General features: G+C 36.5%; 1 protein-coding gene across 1 annotated transcript in view; it reads left to right on the top strand.

Moving 5' to 3' along the window:
- The window catches only part of LOC136253588 (collagen alpha-1(I) chain-like), an 18,793-nt gene extending 9,055 nt beyond the window's left edge, over nucleotides 1–9,738 (top strand). Inside the window, exons 12-23 of the mRNA XM_066046255.1 lie at nucleotides 1,479–1,492; nucleotides 1,683–1,733; nucleotides 1,990–2,125; nucleotides 3,001–3,406; nucleotides 4,189–4,352; nucleotides 4,431–4,576; nucleotides 4,632–4,800; nucleotides 5,504–5,731; nucleotides 6,920–7,072; nucleotides 8,469–8,579; nucleotides 9,054–9,328; nucleotides 9,392–9,738. Of these exons, the coding sequence (XP_065902327.1) occupies nucleotides 1,479–1,492; nucleotides 1,683–1,733; nucleotides 1,990–2,125; nucleotides 3,001–3,406; nucleotides 4,189–4,352; nucleotides 4,431–4,576; nucleotides 4,632–4,800; nucleotides 5,504–5,731; nucleotides 6,920–7,072; nucleotides 8,469–8,579; nucleotides 9,054–9,328; nucleotides 9,392–9,559 (2,021 nt within the window). The 3' untranslated portion in view covers nucleotides 9,560–9,738. The remainder of the gene's footprint in view (nucleotides 1–1,478; nucleotides 1,493–1,682; nucleotides 1,734–1,989; nucleotides 2,126–3,000; nucleotides 3,407–4,188; nucleotides 4,353–4,430; nucleotides 4,577–4,631; nucleotides 4,801–5,503; nucleotides 5,732–6,919; nucleotides 7,073–8,468; nucleotides 8,580–9,053; nucleotides 9,329–9,391) is intronic.
- Nucleotides 9,739–10,929: the final 1,191 nt, after the last annotated feature.

Genomic DNA, 10,929 nt, shown 5'->3' with positions numbered 1-10,929 from the left:
CAAAACGTGGAGCATTGCAATCAAGTGAAGTGAAGAATCAGGTTGTTATGTTTAACATAGTTACTATTGTAAACAGCAGCAAATTCCTATAAAAGGAAATTCATAATTTTAATATCAAACAGTACGATAGTACTGTTTAAGTAGGGATCGGGGTGGATTTGGCGCGCGCCTCAAATTTCGATCCCTCAAAAATCATCCTAGAAATATCTCACACAGCAAATAAACCTTTTACTAAAGAGTCTTCAAGTTTCTAACTTTATTTCTAGCGTTATATATCAGGAAACGACTAGAAAAGTGCTGGAATTTTATTTCTAAAAAATCGCTAAAACAGAAATTTTCGTCTGCCTGCCAGCCTGCCTGCCTGCCAGCCTGCCTGCCTGCCTGCCTGCCAGCCTGCCTGCCTGCCAGCCTGCCTGACCACATTCGCAAGGCTACAGGCCAAACGAAGCAGCGAAGGATCACCATTCTTTGCCACAATATTTAACTCGCTGCTGGGATGTGCCTTTTCGGGTTCCGACGAGTGTCTGCCTTCTGCGCTTTGCCTTTCCTTTTATCTTCAATTACGGATCGTCTTCTTCTTTTCCAGTCACGGAGGCGTTAATAATTCGTATCGACACTTTCCTTAGAGCAGCCGTATTCGGACGCCACAAAACTAATAACGGATTCCGTACTGTAAGGGCAAGTAGATGCCTGTATAGCAACACTTGCAAAGCGATCAAACAGCCTAGTGAAGTAAGAACACACTGCCACGCCCTTATCAATCAGAGCGCGCGCTCGTACTTAACGATCTGTGGACCACGCCCATTATTAATGGTCCAGCTGCAACTAATTGTAGAAAACAGGAGATAGAAACCCTGCATGCCTTTCAATTTAGTAATTGAGCAGCTTGCATAAAGCAAGCAGCAAGATCGAGATACTCTAATAGAGCAGTCAGTGCCAAAGATCAATAATAGCTATATAACTATACCAAAAAAAGTTAACAAACTAGTGAATTTAAAAATTGTTAATTTAGAAATGGAAGTAGGGATCAAGTGATAAAAACTACTGAAACAAGTGATTTGAATGATGGCAACTATTACAACATAGCTTTGTGGGGAAATCCCTACTTTGGCATTGAACATATATGGTGACGTGGTGAGATGCCAATGTAAGGATTTCCCCACAAAGCTATGTTGTAATAGTTGCCATCATTCTAATCACTTGTTTCAGTAGTTTTTATCGCTTGATCCCTACTTCCATTTCTAAATTAACAATTTTTAAATTCTTATTTTCTAACTATGTACTGTATGTGCAAATGTTTCTTGCTAAGAAGTGCACTGTCATTCTTGCGCAATAACTTTACATATAATGTTATGAAATTGCAGCTCACTACAATTACGTATCATTTACCTATCAAGTGTGGCTTTCCTAGTTAGTAAGGTTTCAATGCTTAAGATGCAGAGCATTTTTTCTAATATACAGTATATGTATCTGTGCAGTCACATGTAATCTGGTATAGAGTAATCAATTTTGGCAGATTGTTAGTGTGTATGATTTTGATGTACAGGCTTACGTTTCTATCCAAAATTTACAACAATGGATCATAACTACTGTACGTATATATTGTGATGGTTGTGACTGTCATAATGTGATTATGGACTGAGAAATACAGTTTTATTTGCGCTTATGTATTCCCACTATAGAAAGCTTTACATCCCAATATTTCAATGCCCCCAATACTGCATGATCCAAAGGTGGGCAAAGGGAAATACCTGGAACTCTACCCTGCATATGTCCCTGAATGTTTTACTTGCAAATAATTCTATCACTGGATTTATTGTTTTAGGGTAAAACAATAGATGAGAGGCACACATACAGTCACCTTATTAAAGGAGTTTTAATTGTTGAAAATTTTGAACAAGGTTTTTTCCCACTTTAATGCTGAACTACACTAACTTTTATTTACACAGTGTTAACTTGACTGTACTATAATAGTGTATGATTATGTAGGTTAAGGCAGTTAGTGGAATAGCTGGACTACCAGGACATCCAGGCCTTCCTGGTATTGGAGGACCAACTGGTTCAAAAGGAGATAAAGGACCACTGGGTAAACAAGGTGAAATAGGAGGCAGAGGTACTGATGGAGGTTGGGGTGATAAAGGAAATCAAGGTCCTCAAGGAATTGAAGGGATTCCTGGACATAATGGAATTGTAGGGCTCAAAGGAGAAACAGGTGCATGAAATATAAAACGAGGATAAAGATTTTGATAAACTTCATTTAGGTCCCCCAGGATTACCAGGAACACCTTGCCTGTGCTCCCAGGAACCACCAACACCACACTGTACAGCTGGTAAGCTAATAAAAATGATATACATGCAATGATGATGAATTCAACAAATTTGATTTCCACAAACAAAACAACTGTTTGTTTGTAGAAATATCAAATTTGAGCATTTTATTTTATTACTTCCCATTGCATAAGGCCATGTAGATCTAAGTCAGAAGTCAGAGGTCAAACTTCGAAATTTATAACTCTTCTTGTATTTATTTAAAACACTGTTAACTGGTAAAGAAAAGTTTACTCTGCTTTGTTGAGTTTAGTGTCCACCATTTTATCAATGAATGACATTAAAAATTCTACAAGCACTTAGTAATATTTGCTACAAAATCAACCCACCACAACCTAATTTTGTATAAACGAGAAGATGAAATTTGATATGTAGTGCATGTAGCACAGCTAGTTTGACTATCATTTCATGCGCATGAAAACTAGATCTGATCACAAACTTGTTGCTTTACCTGTGATCTTAATTTAAAAAGAGTAAAAGGAATAGATGATAATTCTATGATGTAATCATTTTAGCAATTGGAGAGCCTGGATCACCAGGTGATATTGGGAGTAAAGGTAAACCTGGACAAAGAGGGTTCCAAGGTGTACCAGGTAAAAACGGATTAAATGGGCTACCTGGTAAGATAATCTGTATAGATATAATGTCAAAAAGATGATGCGTTGTTCACAGGTCCACCTGGTGATCGTGGAAGATCTGGTAATCAAGGAAACCCTGGTAGACTGGGACCTCAGGGAGAACCTGGTCCTCGTGGTGCACCGGGTCACCCAGGAATATCTTACTGCCCAGGAATTACAAGAGATGACATCAAAAACATTCGAAGAATAATCAATTCTAGTGTTCTTGTGCACAAAAGCTACTTTGATTCATGGAGAGGAAGTATTCAGCCTCAGAATCCCTATGAAATACTCTTAAGGCATTATTTACCAGATGATGTCCAGCTAAACGGCAATAACAGTTATACCTTAGCTGCTGAACGTACTGATCATAGTCAGTTTCAAATCAGAAGAGGCACTTCACTAACAACATGGGCTAATAGCACAGAAGAAATTATAACTAAACTTGAAGAGTACAAAAAGTGAGCAGTAGCTATTAGCTAACCACAGCCTGGGGTAATTCATAAAAATTAATTATGAAAGCTATAAATTTAAGCATTACTATTATATCACTGGTACAAATGCCTTATAAACACCGATAGCATAACAGGTTTTATGCATACATGTAGCTATAATATTGTACAGTGTGAGGTCCACCATTTTGAAAATTCTAGCTCCACCTGCAAAAAAAAAGTTTCTGTTAGACATTAGAAGCACCTTTTTATTAACTGGATTTTAAAACCTTCTTCTACATGGTGTTCAAAAAGATATTTATACATGTTTATAGGCTAAATAATTACCAATATCTTGTAGATGTTCATTATTATGTTGGAAAGTTTGCAGGAAGATAATGTACTGTATCTGTGCTTTTCAAAAAATCAGACTATATATGTGACCCGGTCTGCGAAAAGGGCTCTTATAGCCTTTCCAATTGCATATATATGGTAACCCATAACTTGACTGGTGAATATGGTACAAGCCTACAATTTGGTCACTCATCAACCCTAACCTGGCAGTAACTGTGGGTGTAATTACATGGTGATAGCTTTAGTAGATTAGGAGTTATGATTAGCCAAACATGGATAATTGGAAAGGCTATAAGAGCCCTTTTCGCAGACCGGGTCACATATGAAGTCTGCTATAGAGTAGAGTGTGCAGATGTAGTTTGCTTTACTGTATATTACACTGTTATATGCAAATATTATTAATTTTATTATAATGAAGTACAGTAGTCTTACTACAGTTTTACTTGCCAGATTTTTAGAAACATACTCAGAAGGACAAGGATGCAGCAAGGCACATCAGGATCTCCTATCACATCATTATTTTGTCCTAAAGGGCATGATGGATTACCAGGACCCCCTGGGCCATTAGGTCCTCCAGGCGATAAAGGTGACAGAGGACGAGCTGGAAATCCTGGAATAATGGGTATAAACAGTATCTTGTAGTAGAGTTTAGTGTACACAGTGACCATTACTACTGATAATATCACTATGTTGGCTACAGGTCAACCTGGTGAGCCTGGTGAAGGTGGTAGTAAAGGAAATAATGGAGATCATGGTCCAGTCGGAGATCAAGGATTTAATGGACCACCTGGTAGGGTTGGGATGCCAGGCCTGCCAGGTAGTAAAGGCCTACCGTGTAAAACACAGGTACACTTGGTTTTCCATGACATTGACACACTAAAATATTTATGTGTGATTATAGAGTCGTAGTAATCCTGTTGAGTCAGTTCAGTGGTTGGTTAATGGGCCATCAGGACAAAAAGGGTCTAAAGGTGATCGTGGTGATAGAGGTGTAGAAGGCATCAAAGGACCTCCTGGTGATCCTGGAATAAGTGGACATGATGGCAGTAATGGGAGCAAAGGGGATATAGGTATATAATTACACACGAGTAACTATTTCTCCCATGTGCTTTTATGGAATACATGCTTAGCATATTTAAAAGTGTTGCTTTCTACATATACTGTATAGCTACATGTATACTCACTGTGTTTGTATACATGTATGTGGCCTGCTTGTATGGACATAAAAGCACCAGCATGAAGTACTATCAACTGAATTTTTCATACTATCTAGTTATGTCTTATGTCTTCAACTTGACTAATGTTTGGTGGTTTTCTGACAGCTTGTATAATCATACCAGACAAGTCTAAGGGCTAGTTGGAGGGGATTTGAAGTACTGAAGAGAGATAACAATGGTTCTGAAATTTGACATGTTTTCATTGTTGTGAGAAACTGCCCTGACAGGCTGTTTTGGAGTTTGTACTTTTAAATACCACCCCTGCCCAATTGAAGCCTATCTTGTGAGCAGTCTACCACCTAACATCCAGATATGAACACTGTTAATAGAGGATAAAATCAAAAACTCCATGAAAAGGCATTATCTTAGCTATTGAATACTTGTGCAGGCTATGGTAATGATAATTTGTACATGTAACTGCTGGCTGGTTACAGATATTAAACTACAATTTCTGCAAATCATAAATACGCCTATATGGTTGTTTTTCTAATATTCAGTTAGTTGATTCCAGAAAATCATATCACATGTGTAGTGTTAAACTTTTCCTCTTAAAAAGGAGCTGATGGAGAAACTGGGCAACAAGGATTAACAGGTCCAAAAGGTCAACGTGGATATCCTGGTCCTCCTGGACCTCCTGGCTCACCTGGTTGTGCCTGTAAACTGTTTAAACTTCTTTTGGACATTTATCACATCATTTTACCATCTGGAGGCATAGTTCATGAGACATTGATTATTGCTACCAACCTAACTTCATACTCTGCTCCACACAAATACTGTGTCCCAGGTTAGCTACAATACTTTGATTTGTGTATAATAATTATAGCAAATTTATCTAAAATAAAGCCAGGATTAAATGACTAGGCTCACCTGGGCATCACTGCAAAAAACTTGGATTTACACACCCAATGGAATATTTAGCACACATGTAAAACAGGTCAAATTTGTAACATATGTGTTTGCAGAAATGTGTAGAATAGGTCAAATTTGTGACTATGCACATCATGATCACATATGATGGAAATGGTATTTCAACACATTCCCTCCAGTAGCACATACATGCTTGCAACTTCACTACATATGCGCACAGTGCACAAATGTATAGCAAAAAAGATGACTATATGTGCTTTGTCTTTGATAGGGTAGTGCATAAAAGGAAAATTCACATCTTTTTGCTGTGCATTCCATCACAATAAGTGAAGGAGTACATACCCAAGTGCTGGATGGCCAAACAGTGGTTAATTCTGGATTTATATTAATCACAAACATGCTTAACCTCATGTTTGATTCACCATTGCAAAATAAAGGTGATAAGGTGATAAATTTGGTCACTTTAAGCTCCTAACATACATACCATTATTATTGTTATTGACTTAATTTCATAGTGATAGGTGCTAAATATGAGGAGATATGATTAATCAGACTTGAAAGTTTGGAAAGGCAATAAAAGCCACCCTTTCACAGATATGGTCACACTTTTATGACTGATGCCATCATTTCTAATAATACACTAACAAGTAACTATAAATAATAAATAATATAATCATAATCATAACAATCAAAATGTAGAAAGCAAAGGAAATAATTACCCTGCATAGTATACAAATTTAATCCCTATACACTAGTTAATTGCAAATTCATTTTGCATTTAAGTATGGGGATTAAATTCGCAAATAAAGCATACCCTAATTTCTGTAAATTTGCTTTGTATTATGCATATACACTAACCAGCACCATGGTATATAAGGAAGACACTCCCAGAGTTGAATATTGGTATATACTGGACTTACATTATTTGTGACCGGATTTGCAAAAAGGTACCTTTTCCACACATTTTACAGGCAAGCAAACAAAACAGTGTAACTTTTGACTCCACATACTGATCAACTTGTTCTTAGTTTCAAACTGTAGCCAGATACTTTAGCTGCAATATATCAGTAGGGTTTATGGTTTGGTAAATATTTTCTCCTATAAGGTCCCTCTGGAGTACCAGGAAGCAGAGGCCCTAAAGGTCCTCAAGGTAACCATGGTACCACTGGTGAACCTGGTGATGATGGAGATGAAGGACAACAAGGTCCCAAAGGAGCAAAGGGTATTAAAGGTATCAATGGGATAACTGGTCTAAAAGGTAACAGTATATTATGGTCAAAGCCGTAAAAGTGTCCTATACAGTATGAATGTAGCTATACATGCAGCTTATGCATGCATCTCTATAGCTCAGCTGTAACACTGGGTACAAATAAAGTTATTTACATAATGATCACAGTGATCTTTAGTAAGCGGTTGTTCTATTAGAGTATAATATATTTTTAAGCTTCAGTATAGACTAATATATCTTCAATGACAAGGGTGGCTTGAAGAAGTTTGGTGACAGGTTTCCAGAGTTTTCTGTTGCATGCACTTACCTTAAGTCTAGGGGGTCTGGATGCTCCCCCAGGAAATAATAATGTATTCTAAGATTGAATCCGGTAACAATTTCCCCAAAACCTTCTGTAATGCTGTCATTTTAAACATGTGCTAGGAATTGATTGATTGATATAGGTTGCTTATGCATGCTTCTGTTGACATAGTATCAGAAGCAGGCTAAAGAGTTAAGAGTGGAACTACGTCAAGTTTAAAGCCCTTACTTGGGATTTAGGGACATGCCCTCAGGAAAATAAACACTCTGAGTTACAATTTTTTACTATTTTTGCTGCATTGATAAACAGGTAAACTAAGTAACTTTTAGAAGTGCAAAAATGTGACTAATGAAAAGTTAAGTATTTAGGCATATACTGTATAACAAAATCTTGCTGCAGAAATAATATTAGCTTTCGAAGGATGCCGCAGCAATCATTCAAACTCAACCACTGCTCAATACTCAAAACAATGTAAACACTTATTATATAAGTGTAACTAGCCTACTACTGAAGATGCGGCATGTAACCAAGTACGCAGGATATAGACATACATTTTGTTTGCAAATCTAAATCTTCTTCAGTAAGCAGACATGATATACCAGTGTTGGGCAAGTTACTTGATCAATTACTCTTTATTTCTGTATTACTCCAAATGAAAGGTTAATTATAATATTAATATCATGTACATTTATTATAGCCAACTAATCAGTTACAATAGCATTCCCCCTCATGCATGCACACTGCTTTCTTTACTTTTAGCTCAGCTCTATGCTAGACTGGGACTATGATTATAGTTTTCAGCTGTAACACATTGGTAACTTATAGTAGTGTTACGTATGTGTGCATTAGGTTACTATTTCTTCATTATGAAACAATATTGATTTTCTCATTAATGATAATGGATTTTTTCTTCTTCAAACATAACTTAATCACTGTGAATAGTAGTACAATATAATTAGTACTAAGAAGCCCAAAAGTAATAACTTTCATGCTACTGTAATAATGCATTATTCCCAACACTGCATGATACACTATTAATGTTCTATACAAAAGTCATATACAGTAAGTCAGAAAATTTAGTACAGCAACTGTTTACTAATTTTATAATATCTATCAATGTTACAGGACCTGCAAGAAGAAATGGCTTAGTAGGGGAAGATGGATCACCTGGAAGTATTGGTCCACCTGGTCCTCCTGGTGAGGGTTGTCAATATATTGGAAGAAATGCTACTAACAGTAAGTGACGAGCTCATTATGAAATAGGAAAGAATAACACACATAAAGTTGCATTGTTTTGTCTTAGGAATAATGATTATTGGTCATCTTATTAGCTATTAACTCTTGTTATTAGTAATAGTGTTTATACCTGACTATTAAGCTTTATTTAACCTTTAGCTAGAGCTATGTTCAAGTAGGGTGTAATCTATGGTTCTCAGTTTGAAAGTTTGCATTGTGAAATCTTTTCATTGAAAACAAACAAAAAAAACAGAGCTATGTATAGATTTTGCTCATAAAAAGGTCACCTATATTCCTTATTAAGTAACACCTTTTCCTGGTGCAGAAAAACTGCAGAGAACAGTATCTAAGGAACGAATGTAATGAAAGCTAAACACAGACTTGATGTTAAGCTTTTAGCGTTTTAAGAGGTTTATATACATTTTCTGAAAACTCCAATCCACACTCCCTTCACCTACTGCTTACATTATATAGCATCATTCACATGTCCTCCTGGAGAGAAAGGTGTTAAAGGAGTAAAAGGACCTCGTGGGTATCCTGGAGCAGCTGGTCCTAAAGGAATACAGGGTACTCATGGAATACCTGGTAGTGATGGACAGAAGGGAAGAAGAGGATTACCTGGTCATAAAGGTGGCAGAGGATGCACTGGTCCACCTGGTATACCAGGACCAACCGGTCCAGCAGGTTTACCAGGAAACCCTGGCAATAGAGACCACTGTCCTGAGTTTGATGGAATTGACTTGGGTCTGGTATGTGTGTAGCATTTTTATACACAGAGCGTATTGTATTTTATTATACACATGTACCAACAGGTACAGCCAAACCCAGCAGAATATAATGCCATCCGACAACTGGCTCGACAGATGGCCAGGAGGAGCAGCAAGAGAATACAAAGATATGCTTGTTCTTTGAGAGATGCCAGTCAGCCACTGCTTCGATATTTGGCATGCTACATTTGTGATAGCAGTTCTGGAAATTAGAACAACTTTTCCTTGTGTAGCTACTCCAGCATAAAATATATTCTACAATTGTAATTATTCAACTATTTACTGTATGACGTGCATTGTGTAAAACATAGCGCTAAAGATTTGCACAAAGTACATGTATGTAATCAAAACTTCCTGCATTTGCATATGTATACAAAACTAATGTGTAGAAGGATTGCAGTGAGTAAAGTTGTAGGCACTATTCATCCATTGAAAAACACATTAAGAACATTAATAGTGCTAACCGCAGCAATATAGACATGCATAGAAATACACAGCTGTAACTAATTTATGCACTGTAACATGAAAGAATTTGAAGTCACTCATTCTCTATTTTAAACCATAGTTACTTTTATGGAAATCAAAGCCAATGGTGTCTAACTGCATGCCAATGGTACAACAGATGTTTACAAAGCTACATTATTAATATTCATGTTGGGAAGGCTTTGACCACAATTGGCTGAACTCAGTTGAAGATTTCGAACTAAAATCACTTAATTATTAAATAGATTATGGTAAGTAACATTAGTATTAGTAACCAAAGCTTTAAGCTACTTTAATTTCCTTTGTCCTGAATTACTAAAAACTTCTCTCCTGGGACTTAGTAACTATGTGCATTAAGCAAATCTAAAAAAAATTAATAGTTTTCACAGTTTCATTCTTCTAACTACTTTAAATATCTAATCTTTATTAGTTTCTGCAAAGTGCTGGTATAGTTTGTGGAGTTAACAACAATATGTCAATGCCACGGAGTAATTTTTTCACCATGTCTTTTAGAACCCTTAACACAACAAAAATAGTGTTCTAATACTACCTATTCTAACTCTGTCTTTATTCAGTATTGGAACAACTATTTTAAAAACTCTCTATAATGAGACAAAACGAACCTCAATTCTATAAATCAACCTAATGTTATTCACTATTGAGTGCTGTGGTCTGTTTTTGTTTGAGCCAAGGTAGAATTTTTGGACTATTGGTTCCAACACCAAAACATATAGATGGAATAAATACAGTTAGTATTTGTGTATGAATTATGCTGTACTTGGAACCCCCCACTCCCTCCCAGATCTGACACTGCAAAATAATGTCATTGGAAGATACAGTCCACATGGAGTCTTGCCTACAATGTATTACCAAGAGTTAATAATATTATTAACTCTTGGTATTACACTGTAGTAATTTTACGGCGCTACATACATGTAGATAGAAGAGACGAGTGAAGCTCAACTTTAAGAATCAGTCAACAGAAGCTATAAAATTATTTCTAAGAACTGCATGCGAGCCATGTCATAGGTTAATAATGCACTCCAATAGAACAACCACCTGAAACTTTAATTACCTTTAGTAGAAAAGTAAATAGCTTT

Source organism: Dysidea avara, chromosome 4, assembly GCF_963678975.1.
Source record: "Dysidea avara chromosome 4, odDysAvar1.4, whole genome shotgun sequence".
Classification (NCBI taxonomy): Eukaryota; Metazoa; Porifera; class Demospongiae; order Dictyoceratida; family Dysideidae; genus Dysidea; species Dysidea avara.
The sequence above is the reverse complement of the archived record's forward strand: the minus strand, read 5'-3'. Positions and strand labels throughout refer to the sequence as shown.